The sequence below is a fragment of the Cryptotermes secundus genome, unplaced genomic scaffold (assembly GCF_002891405.2).
Source record: "Cryptotermes secundus unplaced genomic scaffold, Csec_1.0 scaffold377, whole genome shotgun sequence".
NCBI lineage: Eukaryota > Metazoa > Arthropoda > Insecta > Blattodea > Kalotermitidae > Cryptotermes > Cryptotermes secundus.
Genome location: NW_019725418.1, coordinates 35,879 through 56,581, shown reverse-complemented (window position 1 = coordinate 56,581; position 20,703 = coordinate 35,879). Strand labels below are relative to the sequence as shown.

Here is a 20,703-nt window from a genome sequence, read left to right as displayed (position 1 = left end):
ATCTGTGAAGAGGTATTTGGCAAAAAACAACATTCCAGTGATGGAACATCCACCGTATTCTCCGGACCTAGCACCGTGCGACTTTTTTCTCTTCCCAAAAATCAAGTCTGCGCTGAAAGGGACCAGGTTCGAGTCCGTGGATGCAGTGAAAGCAAAAGCGACGCAACTCTTGAAGAGCATAACACAAGATGACCTGCAGCACTGCTTCCAACAGTGGAAAATTCGCATGGAGCGGTGTAGGGATCGGGGAGGGGACTACATTGAAGGGGATAATATTTCGACTGTCTGATTCTTTTTTAATAAAGGGTTAGAGCATGAATCCGGTTTCTTTATTGCCACACAAATGGCTTTGAAATTTCAGCACCACAAAGTCCCACTCATTACTCTCCTGCGGGAAATGGTGACGTGCTCTACTATATAGTTGTGCACAAGAATGTCCGGTTGACAGAAGTCATCATCTCTGATATTCTTGACTCAGATCGCCTACCAATCGTTTTCCACTTTCTGGATCATGTTAGAACTTAGATTCTTTCGGAGCCGGTTGACAAATTCACAGATCTGAAGCGGTTTCAAAGCTTGGCCTCTGAATTAATTTTACCTAGTATCCAAATTAACTCGGAAGAACAAGCCGATAAAGCGGTCCGCGACTTTACTGCCTCCATAGCTTCGGAGTATAGGCTACCGGCCAGCATAATTACTCTCTCGGACCTTAATAAGGATATACCTGGTCTGGAATTTTTCCTGAAACATAAGCGGAGGTTAAGGAAACTGTGGCAAGTAACTCAGGATCCAGCATGTAAAACGGCACTCAATTGGGTCGCCAATCCCAATATCCCCTTTGTCAATCATGTAAAATATGTACCTGGATGTAATCTTCGATGAGAGGATTACGTGGAGACTTCACATAGAAATTACTGAAGCCAAGGCCTTCAGAACCTTTATTAGAATCTACTCCCTATTCAAAAGTGAGCCTTTAAACGCAAACATTAAACTAACCCTCTGCAAGGCACTGATCAAATAAGTAATGACTTATGCGTGTCCCGCCTGGGAATTAGCGACAGCCACCTACCTCCTAAAATTGCAGCGCATGCAAAACAAGGTTTTGCACACCACTGGAAATTTTACAAGGTGCACACCAGTCCGCGAATTGCACACAGCTTTCAACTTACCGTATGTATACGATTATATAACCAAAGTGTGCAGAAGACAAGCAGAAGCCATACAAAATCATGAGAATGAACATGTTCGCGGTATAGGACAAGGTGAAGCCAGACACAGAAAATACAAGAGACTTCAACTTGGCGGTGGTCAAGCTTAAGACCGTTCAAATGACTAAGTTGTCGTTGTAGCATAAGACATGTAAGTTAGGCATGATCTGCTCTGTAAAGCCTGTACTGACAGAGGACTTGTGTAGTGGAAAAGGGAGAATTTTCGATAACTTGTTATATGTGTGAACTATACACTTGACGGAAGGTCAAGTGTATTCATATGAGACAAACTCATCTCCTCGTCAGAGAGGATGTTACATAAGGACTATTACCGCAAGAGTTCAGTTGGGGAAAAAAAATCTCTGGCCTTGGGCCTCGAGGGGTAAACCGCCAGTCGTAATGTAACTCTGCCTCTCTGACCCTGCCCAAGTAATATTCGGGAGTATTTGAGAGTGTTTAAGTGACAGACACTTGAATTTATTCGTGTGAAGACTTGGCATGTGATTGGAAGACTTGAATTATGTGTAATATTTTCAGTTATTTGAAATGACGGTTTCTGTGAAGAGATCCGTTGCTAGGAGATGACTAGTGGAAAACAGAGAATCCTAGTGCGTGCGCAACACTGAACAGTAAAGTGTGTATTTCAGCGATAGCGCTGTATTGGATGCATTTAAGTGTGATTAAGAGTGTGTGTGTGTGTGTGTGTGTAACAGAGCTGTTAATAAATCCAATCATCCGAACAATAAATGGCAATTTCGTCACGCGTCATGTGACAATTTTTGATACAGGTGTATAGCTGCAACTGAAATTTTTTCTGGCATGTATAAAAGATTCTAAGGGAATGAATTGTATCAACTCAACTAAGTTGATAACGTCTGAAGAAGAGTTGTCACAAGACCGCAGTTTATAAACATATTCTCACTAAGAATGCTGTATTACACTTCCTTGTACAAGGTAAGTTTTATTTATTTATTTATTTAGTTGATCAGCAATCAGGATATACATTCTATAAGCTAATGTTATGGCTGTTTAGATGACTTGATGAGGAGGCGTCCAGCGGCGAATCCTCAGTAATTCAAATCAGGTCAATTGGCCAGTTTCGTTTGAGTCGTCTGATATTTTCTCTTGTCGATAGCGTCTTTATGAGTGGGGTTTTGTGAGTTATGATTTTGTTGTGTCTGTTGCTTTTTTGTTGGATGACGTCTTGTACTGGAGTTATACCGAGATCGGAGTGGAGAGTTGCGTTGGAGACATACCGTGGTGCGTCGACTATCATTCATAGGATCTTAGATTGGCTTCTTTGGATTACTGATGTATTGGATTTGCTGGCGCAGCCCCATAGTTCCAGGCCGTGCGTCCAAACAGGTTTGATTATAGTCTTATAGATCAGAATTTTATTTTCGACTGTTAGCTTTGATTTTTTGTCTATTAGCCAGTTTAGCTGTTTAATGGTTAATTCTACTTGCTTTCGTTTCTTGACTACATGCTGCTACCATGTTAATTTGCTGTCTATAGTCATACCTAGGTATTTTATTTCTACTTTGCGTGGTATTTGGATATCATTGATGTATATGTCAGGTGTCGGCTTTTTCCGTAAGGAGAAAGTTATGTAGCAAGACTTGTTTTCATTTATTCTGATACGCCACTTCTCGAATAAGTTTTGTAATGATCTAAGGTGATGCTGAAGGTCTGTTGCTGCTCTTTCTGGGTCTTTGTTGACTGACAGTATAGCTATATCATCGGCAAATGTTCCAAGAGTTATATTTGGGGAAGTAGATAGATCAGATGTAAATAAGGTGTATAAAGTTGGACCAAGGACACTGCCCTGTGGCACGCCTGCTTCTATCGGCTGTGGTTCAGATTTTGCATTTCCCACTCTTATTTGGAACTGTCGGTCACTTGAGTAGGCTTTAAGAAGATTAAAATATGATGGTGGAAAGATTTGTTTGACCTTGTATAGCAGACTACTACGCCACACCCTGTCGAAGGCCTGGCTGAGGTCGAAGAACACTGCTGTACAGTAGTTTCTGTCGTCTAAGGCTTTGTTGATAATATTTGTTATTCGATGAATCTACTGTATGGTAGAGTGGCCTTGACGAAATCCAAACTGGTGGTGTGGAATCCACTCTTCTGGCGTCAAGTCTTTGTTTATTCTTCTAAGTATAAGTAGAAGGTAAGTGACTGTGTAAATCAAGCAGACGACCCTGCCTGGAGTCCTTCAAGTAAAACGGTGCGTTGTAAGGCAACTTGTTATACAAAAAATCAAATGTTACGTAACTTCGAACAAGGCCCAGAGCGCCAAGAGTAACCTTGAATGTGCAGAAGAAACATTTCAGACAAGGGGGGGGGGTTGCGGGAATGCGGGGAATGCGTGGCCATGTTCGAAGTTACGTGACACCGTCTCTGCCGCGTTTAATAAAAGTCCGAAAATTCATTACCAAATATTTCTCCCTAGTGAATTAACATACGCGTGGATGAATTAACCGGTAATTATTATGTATGAATCGATGGGGAGTGACCACACGAGGGTATTCTCCAAATCAACCGATCGTGAAAGGACCCCTCCCAAAAGATCCCAAACAACTGTTCGCGTAAATTTAGCGTCCGATGTAAAGATAATATTGCCGTGTTTATATTGTTATTTTCAAAATTTTGCTTGTGTTTTTAACCATCTTATTATTGTCACATATAGGGGGTACGCGTGACGAAATGACGGGTTCTAGTTCGGATGATTGGATTTATTATTAACAGCTTGGTTACACATTCTTTTAATTACACTCAAATTACAGCGTTGTCGCTGATTTACATACTTCATAATCCACTGTTACACGCACACTAGTCCTCTGAACACAGAAACTAGCGCTTCAAATCACTCCAAGTATTACAAATAATTAAGTCTTCCGATCACGTGCCAAGGCTTCACACGACGAACCACCAGTGGCTGTCACTTAAAACTCTCTCACTGTAATTTAAACACTCTCAAACACAGTCAAATTCTCCATCTGGAGCTCGAAGAGTGAAGATGTGAATATATAAGCTGGTGATTCGTTACAAGAATATGCCTGGAAAAATCATTGTACATGTGTAACCATTGCTGATAGCGATAACCTAGCAACGAATAGTGAAAGCTGACTGAGAAGACTTAGTGTCGTGTTAGAATATAAAAATTAGTTTTGTTTTCTGGAAGGTCGCGGTTTCAAGTCCCGATGAGGTCATTGGATTTTTTCAATTGACCTAATCCTTCAAGCCGCGTTATGGCCCTNAACTCAATGTGACCACATCAGAATCCTATCGGAAATTAATCAGACAGCTCCAGCAAGAAAAAATATTACATTATACATACCAGATCAGAGAAGAGAGGACCTATAGAGTGGTGATACGAAATCTACATCACTCACTAACCACGGATGAAATAAAAGAGGAACTAGAAAAACAAGGTCACACTGTCCGCAATACTCGTAGTAGAATAATTAGCTTGTGGATCTTAGAATGTAATATTTCGCCTCCCGCTTGAATAAGTTCTGCTAGAATCTGATCACTACCTGGCGATTTATACCGTGCCAATATTGCAATAGCACTTTCAAACTTATAAGGGCTAGGATCAGGTACTAACGGCTCTGCTGTATGGATTTCTGTCTACCTGACATCACTGACCCTATGTATTCGTATTTTAATAACTGAGAGAAGAAGTTTCCTCCACCTATTCAAAATGTTGTGGGAATCCTGCAAGCTGATCATCGTTTTCATCCTCCACTAAGTTACTTATAGGTTGTTAACCCTCTTAAAGTCAGTTATTCCTCTATACAGGTCTCTAATGTTCTTGTTCTTACTGTTCATTGCAAGCTCATCAAATTTGTCTTTCGGATATTCCCTCTTTTTGTTCCTGAAATTCCTGCTGGTTTCACGTCTTATATTTTCAGATTATCCCCATTTAACTTGCTTGGATCCTGTAACCATTGAAATTTGGCCTGCTTTCTTTGATATAATAATTTTGAGCATTCTTCATCGAACCATGGCTTATGCTTCTTCGGTTCATAATAACCTAAACTCTCTTTGGCAGACATTTTTATATTCTCTCTAATAATTTTCCAAGCTTTATTAACATCCACATCAGTGTCCAAGTTTTCCAAAGCCGCGAACATGTTTGAGATTTCAGCACGATACTGCTCTTTACCCTCTACCTCATTTAATTTACTGAGATTGAACCTCTCCATATGAACTCTGTGCGTTGTTTGTTTGCTCACTGCCAGTCCCTCCCTAACCTTTGCCACCCCCAGGTAGTGGTCAGTATCACAATCTGCTGCCCTGAATGATCGGACATCAAGTATACTTGAATGCCGTCTCCTATATATTAAAATATAGTCTATTTGACTGTGTATCTTCCCATCGGGAGATGTCCAAGTAAATTTATGGATGTTACGATGTGGGAAAATTGTACTTTTGACAGTAAGATTTTTTGATATGGCAAAGTTTACTATTCCAACTCCATTATCATTACTAATTTCATGCAAACTCTCATTCCAAATTGTTGCTTTGAAAATATGTTCCCTCCCTACTTTGGCTTTGAAATCTCCCAACAAAATTTTCATAGGATACTTCAGGAATTTATCAAATACATGTTCTAGTTCTTCATAGAATCTATCCTTATANCTGGCTACAGGGAACTGAATTTTGAATTTTAAATCTTAATTTTTGACATTGGTATTTTTAACTTGTATTTTATAAGAAGAGCTTTTTAACTTATATATTTTTAACTTATATGGTATAAGAAGAACTATACATATTATTTGAGCGTGAATCTGAACAGGATACAGGATGGAAATTAGTGGAGAAAGGAAGTGATTGCGTGTGATTGTGAAATTGTGTTCGTACACCTGATGATGACCTCCTGAGGTCGAAACATGTAGTGTGGCAGTAAATATAAAAAACGTGTTGTGTGGTCGGTAGATTAACTTTAACATTCGTCTAGTACACAACAGGATGCAAGGAACAATAAAAGGGAAAAAAAAAATTATCTTCTGTTGGGACGTGAACATTCATAACGAAGATTTCGCACCAGCGACCTTATAGTATTGTAGCGTGTTTGGGTATGTCACGCTACAAATAACTTTACGCCGTATTAAATATATCGAATCTTTATTGCGATTCACTTGCAAAATCACACGCTTTACAATCGTTATCACTTGCAGTATGACAATTACTGCTTACACAACATCTCGGCCAATACTTCTGTAGCTCTTTGTATCTGCCCCGAGACTGACTCCTTCGGCGGCTATTCCAGACTGTGTTCTGTATCTGTCGGCATCTATCGCAAGACTCTGTTCGTTGCAATCTGTGCCCTAATGCGACGAAGCTTTTGCAATGCTGTGAGCAAGTTTATCTGTCGTTGTGCCTCTAACTTCTTGCGGGTAACCTCTGCCAGAACCTGATCTGCTTCATGCTTCAGACTCTCTTCCCTCTTTGCATCTTCAACACCTTCCTGCATATTTTTACGCCAGGTGTCAATTTTTTATGTAGTTGCTGTCTTCTGGTATGCGACTGTCTCACAGCTTCCTTACGAGTATGTGCAGCACGCTGTCTTCTCTGCCCAGACGCTTCTCGCTGCGTTTCAGCAGTGTTAACCTCAGAGCATCTAAAGTTTCAGGATTATGCATTTTGTCCAGATGGTTACTTACCTGAGCCTGAACTTTCTTCACATGATCCCATTTTTCTCTCCAACAAGGAGCACTCAGATCATAACATTTCATTCATAGTTCTTGCTGTAAACTGTACAATGCATCTAAACTGGTTATGCATAACTGTAACATGCATCTGGCTTCAAACAGCTTCAGTGGTACAGCTGGCTGTTTCTGATATGAATTGGTGTGAGTTATGCCCGCCCTTTTCTTACTTCACCTGTTTCCGTCTAGAGCTTCTCGAGAATCACTGTTAGGTGCCCTCTCTTCTCTCACAGTTCCTCTTGTTGTGCGATGCGATGCAACTTACAGCCTCACCTTACCTGTTGCAGCGTCGCTCGTCTTCTCCTTGTTGTAGCACTCTTTAATTTCTCAGGTTTTTTTTTATGCTAGCCAGTAGGTAGGGCAAGGAGTTCTATCCTCAGGATCGCATACAGGACCTTAACTCAGAAGAGCACAGGGAAGCGATCAAATGCACACGTACAACATGATTCTGGTTTATTGTGGCACCATTTCTTTGATAACCGTTCACACTTATCACTACAACACGTACATTAATATGACAGTTAAATGACTCTTGCTATTCGCAAACTCGCCTGTTAATTTATTTATTTCTTTATTTACTTATACTTGGCTGAATCCTTTGTTTTTAGATTTAGATGATGTAATTTCCGGTCCGTGCACAAAGTAACATGGTAACAGAGTCCTTTGTTTGAATTTGGAAGAACGTAAGTTTACGTCCGTGCACACCAACGAATCGTAACCGACTGACTTTAAAAACCGACGCTCTGGATAGCGTTCCTTTTGTTCCCGCTCTCCTGAATTCAAGAAACATCTTATCTTGCCTTCATTGGTCAATTTAAACTAAGGGAGTTTACATAACTTCCTAGATTTCCAATGGGCTGTCAGCTTTCTCCACACTTAGCCAAATTTGCTCCAACGTCTTTGCTGTCAAAAATGATGTATTCTGGGCTACGCGTCAGAAAGCGAATACCCCCCCCCCCCTTTCTTAAACTTACGACCCTTCACGCTTGTCATCTCACAATTCTCGACATGGTCGCTTTCTGCCATTATAGATATCCTAAGGAGTCTCAGCAGAGAGTCTTCCTGCCTGGCTCTTGCATGTGTGTTAAAATTAATTGTTTAACCACCTAAATACATAAACAGGTCTATGTCCATCTACTATTCCTTAATGTAACCTACTATTTTATAATACTCATAACTAAATAAAAATCAAAAAAATAAATGGAGGGCGGCATTGGACGATTATAGAGTCATCCTCTTTTTCTGCAACCAGTCTTTCAGCCATGGTGAACCATGAATCATATGTGTATGTACTTCTTGAGCGGGTGCATTCTCTTGACCCCATTCTTTGGGTTGAGGAACAGAATGCTCTTGAGGCAGCAGTAGTATTGGTGGCTGTGGAAGTGGTGATGGGGGATGATTGTGATACATGTCCGGATGTCGTGTTTCTACAACGTGGGAAGGTCTAAATCCTCGCGGGGGAATGTTGAAGTTCACCACTGGGATGGGTGGAGATGACACAGTCTCGTCAAATTGTTTATGAATGGTGGGGGATAACTGTATGCCATCTCTTAATGACTCAAATATGCTGAGAGAACTAGTTTCTTATTGTATTAAAATGTTATGTTATTAAAATCAATTTTCATTTAGTATTTCAAGCATGCAAAATTTAAAAAAAAAGTTTTTTTAATATTACAGTATGAAAACAAAGTACAAAATATTAAACAAATTAGTTTCTTTTACTCTTAGTTACAGTTCAACAGAAGTGTTACAATGCTCCAGGGTTTAGAAGCTCCAGCTCTGCTTCCTCAAGAATCTTCTTGGCTGAAATATATTCTTCTGACTCGCTCAGAGCTGCTTCTGTTTCTAGAAGAATTTTCAGTTCATCGAATGCCTTTACCAATTGTCGCTGGCAGTAAGTAACCATAGACAGGGATTCCCATAGCACTTCATCCTTATTACGAATATCGTGTTCGTCTTTTCCTTCGTCTTTTAATTTCTGAATCCGTTGTCGCTGTTTATCTGCATCCTTTTCATACATTACTTTTTCCTTTGTCAAACGCTTTACAATTCCAGTTTTAATTCGAAGGGTTTTGATACGAGGATCTTCCATTACTCACAATTGGATTTCGCCGAGTACAATCGTTATCCACTGCTTCTCTGTTATAATTACTTCTTGTCCCACTGCCGGCTGCTATATTTCAACTCTCTTCAGCGGCGGCTATTCCAAGACTCTTCTATGGAGGCTAACTCCAGACTATTTTCTTCGGCGGTTAATTCCAGACTGACTTTTTTTTATACCTTGGCGGTTGCTATACAATGGGCCTTCTGTTGTCTATAACCGCGGAAACGCTGCTTTGTTGATTCCGCGATTCCTACGCAATGACCCATTGTTATTGCGTTGTCTCTGTGGGAACGCTCCGTGTATTCGTCGTAACCGTGGATATTCGATGTTCTCGATACAACGGCTCACTGTTGGGATTACAGTATCGCTATTGTCGCTTCCTATGCAACGGTCTCTTCTGGCGTTAATATGGAAGTGTCTTCTGGATTCCGAACATGTGACAGTATTATATATGATATCCTATCACTAACGAACTCTACCCTCTTAACTGCTGATACGATTCTCTTATGTACGAAAAAACCTGTACCTAATTCGTGATTTTCATTCCCCTTTCCGCGCGGCTAAAGTTACGAGGCACTAACTATACTCGTATGTGTAGTTAACAGAATCTACGTTGGACTTTATTACCTGCCGGGTCCTATTACCCGCCGGTACCCTATAAAATTCCAATGCATAAAAGTTGTCAAGTATAATCCGTAAGGCAGAGGAACATTCAAACACGCAAAAACCCGTTACGTCAAAACATCAAAGCATAGAGTTGCAGACTACAAAAATTTCTGAGTATAGTTACAAAGATTCATGAGCTAGTGTCCCCAATCTGACATTCAAAGAGTCGTAATGTTTCTTGCTTTCTGTGTTCCATGAAGGTTTCTTAGTGTTTCATGTTTGTTGTACACATCAAGAGAGCAAATATTCGTTATCCCAAGTTTAAATTCGTTGTGTTTACACAGTCTCGGGATTATTGATACTGCTGACTGTGCGGAATTAGAGATTTCAGTAATATGACGGTAAGGAAAGGCAGAACTAATATACTGATACGTGGATTTGAGGACCTCACAACGGCGATTACAAAGAGCATTGCTTTATGGAATGTAATACCTTGTAGTGAAGCACAATAGACCATTGAAGGTCGCAGTGCGAGGGCCGGTTTTTATGGCTCACCTCTCATACTCATACTCAATGCCTTGTAGTGTGGAAGAAGCTTGTCGCACGCTTCTTGCTTGGCTCAATATTCGACTCTGATGATGGAAACAATAAGTTTCTCCGAAAGGTCGGTGAACTTCTACCAGAATATGTGGTGGTACATACTAGAGGATAGATAATTCAGATAGTTTCTTCACATGTAATTACGGAGAGAGGAGTACCAGCCATCGGTCTACGTGCTCAGACATGCTCGTATATTGTCAAGACACTGTCATGAATATTTATGGGTGTGACTATAGACGGGGTTTGGATTGGATGATTGGTCTTATTGCATTCATACACACCACTCAGAACTACACGTAATTATAGTGCTATCGCTGATCTACACGCTCTATATTTCACCGTTACACGCATGCTAGGTTTCTCAATTTTCACTAGTCGTATCCTGGAAACGGATTTTAACACAGTAATTATAGCAGCTGACTGAAAATGCAGCACACACGAAGTCTTCTTTGGACAGCCTAATTCCTTTCTTGCTATCTCTCCTCAATCAGCTTTGACTTCCGTTTCCAGAGGCTCCCTCAGTTCTGGTTCTGCTGGACTTGGACACCATTTCCATCGTTATAGCTCAACAGTACTTCGATTGTTGCTTGCTCATTCGTTAATGCTTCGATTCCGTTGGAACATGTTTACTGAGTCTTTGCCTAGCAATGAAAGTCTACTCTGACTCCGCTATTCCGGCTTTCAGGCGTCATACCACAGTACCATATGCCGAGCATTTACGTTACATTGAGCATGGAAAACTTGCGCATATGCTGGTGCTTAAACATACGAGTATGTAAAAGCAGAGCTGTGTCACCCAGATAAACTGAATGGTCCATTGGGCTGATAGAGTTTATAATTCCAATTTTATCTTCCTTTTTGATAAGTAAAAATAAATTTCTGTTCAGCTCTCATATATATCGTGGCTTAAATGGGTTGTAAGGTTCACGAATTACAAAAAAATTAAATGTAAGGGATGAAAGGTTGCCTTTGCGTAAGAGGGAGCTTCAGTAAATAGGTCACAACTGGATATGAAATGTATAACGTGATATTCGAACCTATAAAAACATTTATTTCTCGACATATCCTTCATCAACAACGATAAACTTGTCCAGTCGCTTTACCAGTGTGTCGAAACCCGCAACATAGAAGTGTTATGACTATTTCCTCAGCCACTTCCGAAACTCCGTTTCAACCTCTTCGTCATCAGCTAAACCTTTTCCATGAAGATTCCTTTAGTAGACTAAACAGATGGAAGTCACTAGGGAGCAAGTCAGAGCTGTAAGGTGGATGTTTAAGTAGTCCCCACTGTAGTTCTTGAATCCCCTCCTGGGTTGCTCGGGCTGTATGCGGTTTGGCATAGCCATGATGAAGCAGTATTCCTCGTGTCAACTGGCCTGGATGTTTTATGCGAATTGTATCTCGAAGCTTCAACAGAACTTCACAGTACGATGAAAAATCATATTTCCACACGCTTCTGAAAATGGGCTAACAGTACTCTCTGAGAATCCCAAAACACGATAAGCATAACCTTCACACTTGATGGCCTACTCACAACCTTAAAGGTTTTTGTTAAAGTTGAACTGGGTTGTTTCCATTGCATTGAAGCACGCTTTGATTTTGGTTGGTAGTGATGTACCTATGATTCATTCCCATTAACGATCCTGTTAATCACATATTCTCCTTCACCTGCATATCGTAAGAGATTTTGCAAAGACAGACACGTTCGGTTCATTTTTTCTCAGTCCTTCAGTTCTCTGGACACCCACCGTGCGCACACTTTCCGAAACTTCAAGCGATCATGCATTATGCTGTATGCTAAACCATGGGAACACTCTAGTGCAGCTGCTACACTGGCTATCGTTATTCTCCTGTCAGCTCGAATCAACTCTTTCACCCGCTGCAGAGTTCACTTAGTGGGGGGTGGAGTCCAACTGGGTCCACTCGGCACGGCGGCCACTAATTGGCCTATTGTAGCCTGCTCTGGATGATTATGATGATGGAAAATTTGGTGGAATGAAGATTGGCAGGTGCCGGTCACGATAGCCGAGCGGTCCAAGGCGTGCACTGGCTCCGCTCGCTCGGAAGTCGGGATCGTGGGTTCGAATCCCACTCAGGGCATGGATGTTTAGTTTGTGTGTACGTTTTTCTATGCTTGTGTACAGGTAGAGGCCTTGCGACGAGCTGATCACCCGCCCAAGGAGTCCTACCGTATGTCTAAGATCTAGAAAAACCGAAGGAGAAGTTCATGGAGGTAGGCCTAGGCCCACTGGGGCTGTAGTGCCAAGGGGAAAAAAAAAGATTGGCAGGAGAACCGAAGTACTCGGAGAAAACCCGCCCCAGCGCCACTTTGTCCACCACAAATCCCACTTGACCAGACCCGGGCCGCCGCGGTGGGAACGCTGCGGAATTGCCTCTGTTGCAGTCTCAAGAGGGCGACCTGGTCGGGCATCATCTGCGACTTTCGAACATCACTGAGAGATGTTGTAAACATGGAACATTTCTTTATGAATATCTTTGCCCACAAAACAAAGCACAACAGAAAAATGTTCTTCTGTAGTGCATCCTCAAGCACGGTCGCCATTTTGAATACTAAAACTAGCCCCTGAAAGTGCGCGTGAGTATGCGCGTCTGCTACCTAGACGGTTATGAAGCTAAACTGTACGGCTGCCTATTGACACACATAGAAAAACTATTAGGTCCATTACAGCTGTTTTACTCCCTGTTTACTAACTCCCCTTCGTATTTCGGCCGCTATCGGCCATCATCAGAAGACACAACCAACACTTCTCTCACATTAACATGTACCACATCGGATTACAGGCAGACAGACAGAAGGATATACGACCAACTATTCACCAGCAGTAGAACAATAGGGCCTTCGTTATGTTCATGACCTTACATAACAATATATTTAATTAATTTTAATTAGCACTAAATAATTACTATTAATTGTGTTCATATTTTAGTCTAGTCTCAGTTTCTAATGATTATAGAAATCCTCTTAAGACATCCAAAGTTTAACATATATGTAAAATATTCCTTTGTACTGTTAGGCACGCCTTCTAGAGATGTAACATGTATAATCTCGTATTAAATTTGTTGCATTTGGTGGACCTTATTAGTCATTCATGTATCAAGAAATATAAGGGCTCAAAATGTCTGTTATAAAGATATCATAGTTATTTTTTTTTCCTTTGCACTACAGCCCCAGTGGGCCTAGGCCTACCTCCATGAACTCCGTTCACTTCGGTTTTTCTAGATCTTACGCATTCGGTAAGACTCCTTGGGCGGGTGATCAGCTCGTCGCAAGGCCTCTACCTGTACACAAACACAGAAAAACGCACACACACAAATTAACATCCATGCCCTGATTGGGATTCTAACCCACGATCCCGGTTTCCAAGCGATAGAAGACAGTACGTGCCTTAGACCGCTCGGCTACCGTGACCGGCTATCATGGTTATTAACTTGTAATAATATAAACATTTCATGTACAGATATCTTTTTATTGTTAGTGGGATGGGACTAAGTCCCTTGCACTGCGGCCACTTCTGGCCTATTGTACCAGCCCCAGATGATAGGTGAGGGTGATTGTGGAGCAATTGGTAGAATGAAGATTGGCAGGGAAAACCGACGTACTCGGAGAAAACCTGCCCCAACACCACTTTGTCAACCACAAATCCCACTTGACCAGACCCGGGACCGAAGCCGGGCCGCCGCGGTGGGAAGCCAGCGACTAACCGCTTGAGCTATGGCGCGGTCGATGTACAGATATTAATATAACCTGTTTTAAGTATTAGGAAAACAAAGACGGTTTGCGTCAGACAGCCCCGAAAATTCGTGTTACTAATTCTGAGGGAGCTCTGAAATCGTTCATCGGTTCTTAATTGAGTGGAATTTCTCGCCAAGTCGGGCCTCATTTGGGTTTGTGCTGACCCTGGATAAAGCTTGGAGCCATTCTTAAAGGTGACACATCTACAGGGCAGCCAGACCTCCGTTCTGTGTATTCAGCCAAGTGCCGGGTCAGACATGGAGACCCCAGCTTTAAGATCGAGGATGTGATAATGTGCAACCTGACTGTGGTTACTATTCATTTCGCAGGGTCATGACAGATGAGTATGTACACTGGTAACAAGGTAAAACTATCCCTGAAACGGGCCGTAGAGGACCGCATGGTTGTGAGACGTCGAGGCACCCGTACTTTCTAGAGAATCGGCTCACACATGCCGGTGAATTTGTCAGCCTTACACTCCCGCCCCCCTTAACCCCCAGCAAGAATCCTGGTACTTATTTCTGCTAGAGGTTGAGTTGATCCCAGGGCCACAGTGCGGCTGGAAGGATTAGGTAAATTGAAAATCTTAATGATCTCATCGGGAAACGAACTCGCTACTATCCGACTTGTGACGTAGTGCCTCAACCAACTACGCTACTTCATGTCTCGGTGTATCATTGGTATAAAGACCAGTGGTAGGAGAACGGCCTATTCTACTGCCAATTTTTCACCTTGAATCTCATATGCACTTACCCGGTCTGAGACCGAGGCTCCGCTCTGAGATGTCAGCAACAGACAGCCTGAGCTGAAGCATAGTCACGGGCCATATTAACACACACGGAAGTAGCGTGACATCACTCCATTCTGAACACATAAACACATATTACACTACGGTGGCATTTTATGCGAATTTAAATTACTGCGATGTAAAAAATAGTAATAACGTTTCAATTTATGCCCAATGTTTAAAAAATGCGACCCCCCACCCACCCAAAATCTACAAGAATCACGTATGTGTTTCAAAACTTGGCTTGAATCATGCGAGGTCTTCAGGAAAGAAAAAGAGAAATCAATAAAATTCAAATGAGAGACGAAGAGAAACACAGCGTTACTTTGGCAATATGGGAAGCGAACTCCTTTACTAGTAATGTGAGTGCTATCAAAGGACGCTAACGTCACTTGCGGCAAAACAGTGTCCGCGTCATTTCGCAGTTAGCCTGATGTTACTGCACTGCATACACGAAATTAAGGGAATGATACTTAGCAGTCTCACATTTGCTCCCATTTAAAAAGATAAATAGATATCATGATAGTAATAATAACATTCAACAGTCAGATAACAAACCTATCTAAGCTTAGAGACTACCATTAAATTGAAAAATCTAATGAATCACAAATGACCCCGCATCAGTTAACAATTAAAATGTCTGATTTTTCCAGGTTGGACGTCGTGACCCTTTGACTATAAAGTGTAAAAATGGAAGAGTGAAGAAGAAAGTACGAATATCGACTTCGATAAATGAATTGTGTGTGATTTACCAGCGAAGTTGTGGTAACATGAAGCAGTTAAACAGAGGACTAAGGAGGAAATCCCTATACGTACAAGTCATTTTCTAATATAACTGAGGAAAGCAAATTCATGCTTAGCATGGAGAGTCATAGTTTTTTGAATAATTAATGTCAGAAGTAGCACGACTTTTACATTTAAAATTCACATTCTTAGAAATGTCTGAGAAATTACCGATGTGGGTAATCTTACTCGTCCTACTGATTACACCCATCAGCGCATTGCCATTTGCTTCGGATATGGTGGGCAGGGTTACTGTTGGTGTACTTGACCGGTACCAGTCAACTTGTGTCTACCTGATACACACTACACATCAGCAAGGTGAGTGCCATCACACTGTTGCCAACACGTGTCACGTCATGACTGTTTATGAACACAATGGGCGGAGTTGCTCCTTGCATGCTGGTCTCGTATCTGTGCCCTTGCTAAAGACACCGGCTCTTGTTGCGTTGACTAGTGGAAATGTAGGCATTCTGACCGTATATTGTGAACGGATATTGCTACACTCAAAGTACTTCGTAAACAAACATGTTTTATATAAAATTCGCCACAATTATTTTCGTCGTAACTTTCTGCAAATGAACTTCCACTAAATCAGACTTTACCTCGCAGCGGTGGCAGTCTTCTGGGGGCTTTGCTTGCCTCCTGCTGCACTTACTTAGTTAAGCACTATGCCAAGAAGACGTGTGGGGGAGTGGAGATATTGTTCCACCACTCTTGACCTCGGCAATAAAGGGAGGTGAGTTGTCAAATTAATGCTCCGGCTGCTTTAACCCTGGAGAAAGAGCTTCCACATCCATGGTATATGAGGCTGGCAGGGCCCCAGAGCTGATTTGGGCACTGTGGGGAAGAAAACCTTTCTTACTCCTGCGGGAAATCGAGTCCCGGCCGTTCAGCTCGTAGTACATTGCTGTACTGACTTGAATTACTGGGCCTGTGAGGAGTATTGTGTCCTGGTGGCTTTGTTTGCCGCCCGCTTGGCCTACTCCTCAATTCTGGAAGTGGTACCACAAAATCATGTCCCACCTCTGCATTTTCAAGATGTCTAAGTCTGATATCTCTACCAAATTCCATAGCGTGTCATGGGATTATCCTGCCTCCACTTACAAATGTAAGCCTACCCCTGTCATTATCATAAATCAGTGAGGCCCTAAAGTTGTTTCAATGTCTGGACCCAAGTAATCATTTTCTTTCCCCTAACTTTGGTGTAACTTGTTATTCTGTAGAGTTTCGTGGTCTCGGGATATTGGCCTGCAGCATTAGATAAGAACCGTACACGAACTGGAACTGACTGGAGCATTTTGTCTGGTTGTTATTAAGAGGCTGTTAGCCATACTTACGTCTGCCAGCTTTGTACGGAATATGTACACTGTTCAATATATATACTCTACATCCTGTAGTGTGTATTCAATCTTTGTGGTTGGAATACACGCTCAGCCAGCCAGCTGACAATCATCACCGCTGAATCATTACGCCACCGCTCGGCCAAAATAATTCAGTCAGCTCACCAATATCTTGGGTCACGACAATGGAAACGACGAAATGTTGTTGAATAACTACTGGACTGCGCAGTTTCACACCCTACAGGATAGCGCTCTAAATTTTGCTTCAATTAATATTCCGTTTGCAACATCAGTTTTCATGTTTGCTAAGCATGTTGCCTTTTGTCTCTGCGAAGACTTCGAAGTATATAATGGGAAGCATGATTGTGTCTGCATTTCAGCACTTGGAACCATCCGACTTCTGGTTACCTTCCTGCAAACCCTAAATTCTGTCATATGTTTATACTGCACTTCAGCTAATGCTATTTGTGTCTTTACAAGGAGAGAGACAAGCCTGAAAGCAGACATGCAACTTAATAACAATTTCTAGTCCCTAGTCTTCAGCTGCTGGACTTGTCTCTTCGGCTGTCAGAAATACGGCGAGTAGAAAGCTGAAGGGGTTTCAGAGGTTTCGGTAAACATTGTAGTTGTCATCTTCAGGGTAAATGACTTTGTGGGATGAGGGAGACTTGGCTGCTCTTACCCATACAGCACTCACATTAGGGAAGTGAGTCGGAGGTGAAGCTGTGAGGACCCGGATACTATCCAATAGGGAATGACCACGTGGACAGTGAAAAGCGAAACAGAAACCTGTTGGTTAGCATCCGACACACTGACTAATGCGAGATCTGCATTAATCCTGAAGATGGAAACTTCAATATCCAACGAAAACTTTAGAAAACCTTCTGCCCTCTGCGTCGTGTATTTCCTGAAGATGGAGTCACATATCACACATAAAGCAACCTTCATGGTGTGTGTAAAAATTCTATTATCTCTGTTATTTATAATATCTTGTATCTACTATTATCTCTTTACAGTTACTAGCAGACATTCAGACGTGCTTCAAATGAAAGCCATTGTAGCAGCGAGGCCGACAACTGTAGCTGTGATATTTGCTAATTCGCACATCAGGACTCTAAGGGAGGAGGGATGCCGCCCGCTGCGTCTCATCATCTCAGACAACGGAAAAGCAGGCCTACAGAAATATCTCAGGCAGGTTAGGCGAAACATTACGTTCGCAGATTAAGGCTACACAGTAGTGCAGAAAAACGTATATACCGCTCACATTAAGAGAAGACTATACATTTATGTTTGGAACAGGGACCTGAGGAGTGTGTTTGGGCCTAAGAGGTAGAGGTAACCAGAGGCTTAAGATATTTTCATAACAAGAAAATTAATAACTTTTTCTCTCTACCGGATATTATTAAGGTGATTACAACAAGAAAGACAAGATAGGTTTGGCATGTAGCAAGAATATAAGACATTAGGAATACATAAAAATGTGTTATTTTATGGTAATAGGCCACATGAGAGGCCTACTTGTTAATGGTCCCTATCCCGAGCCAGATCAACCCAATCCATGCCATTCCATCCTATCTCTACCCTAGAATTACAGCGACTACAAATGCATCAAGATCATATTATTGCCTTAAATTGATTTCTAACTTATTTGTGCAGCTGAATTCTGATATAAGAATTGTTTCTCTTTAGGAATCGACAATAAACGACATGTCGGAAGGAAGGTGGTTATTGTTCCTAGACAAAGTGACCTCACTGGAAGAATACTTCTCCGACGTGGATATTCCATTAAGCTGTGAATTTGTTGTGGCCCAACTATCAGATAAGACAAATGACAGAGACTTCATGGTGTCACTCACTGAGGTATTCTACGTCCATCCAAGTCGCCCTCTACAGACACACCGCATAGGTAACTGGAGTTCTGGTGACGGCTTCATGTGGTCCACAAAGCCCTTCGTTGACAGGAGAGGAGACCTTCAGGGTGTAACCATACAGTCAGGGGTACATTCCAAGGTATATTCTCGTTGTGACCAAGGTAAAACTTGACAAAAGGGCAGTTGTATTATCGAAACACTAACGATTGCCATTAAATGATTATTAGGAGCTCCCCAAAGAAATTGAGCGCTGCAAAGAGAGAACTGCACTGAAGTTCTGCGGAGAAATAGGGGAAATATGGCATATTTTACAAGAAATACTGAACTTCACGTAAGTACGCCTACAGAGCCATGTCTTATTTGTAGACGCCATGTAGTACTGAAGAAATAGTACTTCGTGAGTACCAGCGTTTCTCTGAATCAGGTGGCATATTTGAAAAATCACGTCTTCAAATTTGGTAGACTTATAAAAGTGAAACAACCTGCACCTTACTCGAGGATAAAAAAGGTTTCCATGTGCCATGTTAGTTCGCTTCTCGGTCGCGCATTGCGCTGACACAATCGTGAATTAAAATGGCGGACTTCCCATCACGCGAGAACTCCAAAAAGGACATAAGTGAAACTGAAAAATGCCTATTCTTTACTAATAGGCCTATGTTAAATTTTATTTCATAGTCACTTGCGTTTCGGAGTAACGATTTTCAATGTGTGACCCAATTTTGAAAGGTTCTGTAGTATACTGAACGGATAATGACAGGTCTTTCTTCTTTTGCCCTCAATGCTTCATGTTCAAACCTATGGAATGACACACATAAGGACCGCTCAGAACCAATTTACAGGCGTCATATGATCTGCAGCTTGGGCAGCTCTGACTTAGTTCTTTCATTACATTTTCGTCTTCATTATTTTCTGATCTGCCATTTCCTTAACACTTCTTAACACTGCAGTTGCTGCTCTTTGAATGTCTGGAACGCTTGCTTTTCCTAATCCAGTTTCACTTCTGTATGAAAATGTGAGAACCTTACACAATTTCAACATCGTCTCTCGTAGAGATGCAGGGCTTCACGGACGGACGGACGGATAAACAGGACAGATAGATAGATGGACTGACAGACGGACGGAAGGTCGGACACATTGACGGATGGACAGACAGAAGATAGATAGATAGATAGATAGGTAGATAGATAGATAGATTAGATAGGATAGATAGATTAGATACATAGATTAGATGGATAGATTAGATAGGATAGATAGATAGACAGACAGATAGATATTTGGGTGGATAATATGTTTCTAGCGAACTCCTTCGCCTTCACATGACAGCACAAACAAGGTTTTCTACCTTCAGAACCTATTTCTGTAGCAGGAATATTTAGTCATGCAACAAATGAACGTATTAAGCGCGATGTTTAGAAATGTTACTTATTAAATTGAACCGATATTTAAGCACAGGACGAATAGCTATGTATATTTAATTTAATGAAAGTAAGTAGTTATTGAAGTGCATACCTAGCAGAGTGCTGTTGTACTCAGTGATGAACCAAATTGATTTAATTTCTGCACAAATCCGGTGTAGCCCAGTCGACACAGCGATGGGCTACGGGCTGGGCAGCGAGGTGCTTAATGGAGGAAACTTTACCTTTACAGGTCAGCCTACTATGTAGCGGAGGACGGAGTCTTTGGTGCCAAAAGGGCGGACGGAACGTGGAACGGCGTTATGAATCTGACGATTAGCAAGAAAGTTGAAGTTGGAATAGGAATGTTTATATTAACAGAGGAGAGAGTGCCTGCTGTATATTTCTTGCCCCCCATATTGAATTCAAGGTAAGCCCAAGGTTTATTCTTACGGTTGGAAGAGTTCCTCAAAAAATGAAATGTGAACTCCTACATCGGTATCTTCGACTCCATTATCACACGTCTTATGGCAGTC

At 41.7% G+C, this 20,703-nt stretch overlaps 2 protein-coding genes across 5 annotated transcripts in view; one reads left to right on the top strand and one right to left on the bottom strand.

Annotated features, from left to right (window-relative positions):
• The window catches only part of LOC111863346 (glutamate receptor ionotropic, kainate 4), a 42,214-nt gene that overhangs the window by 3,811 nt on the left and 17,700 nt on the right, over positions 1-20,703 (top strand). For 2 of the 4 annotated variants that reach the window (XM_033751027.1, XM_033751026.1), the window contains exons 2-6: positions 15,433-15,880; positions 17,919-18,097; positions 18,592-18,912; positions 19,001-19,104; positions 20,421-20,597. In XM_033751027.1, the coding sequence (XP_033606918.1) occupies positions 15,670-15,880; positions 17,919-18,097; positions 18,592-18,912; positions 19,001-19,104; positions 20,421-20,597 (992 nt within the window). In that variant the 5' untranslated portion in view covers positions 15,433-15,669. Of the gene's footprint in view, positions 1-1,615; positions 2,163-2,217; positions 2,574-15,432; positions 15,881-17,918; positions 18,098-18,591; positions 18,913-19,000; positions 19,105-20,420; positions 20,598-20,703 lie in introns of those variants that run through there. The other 2 variants (XM_023849592.2, XM_023849593.2) reach the window with 2 other exon arrangements.
• LOC111863339 (tubulin-specific chaperone A-like) lies at positions 8,676-9,020 on the bottom strand. The gene has a single exon (XM_033751023.1). It carries the CDS (start codon positions 9,018-9,020, stop codon positions 8,676-8,678), a length of 345 nt encoding a protein of 114 aa, XP_033606914.1.

Bases quoted from the DNA above. Each gene is read 5' to 3' on its own strand.
- LOC111863339 (XM_033751023.1), bottom strand. From the start codon at position 9,020: ATGGAAGATCCTCGTATCAAAACCCTTCGAATTAAAACTGGAATTGTA.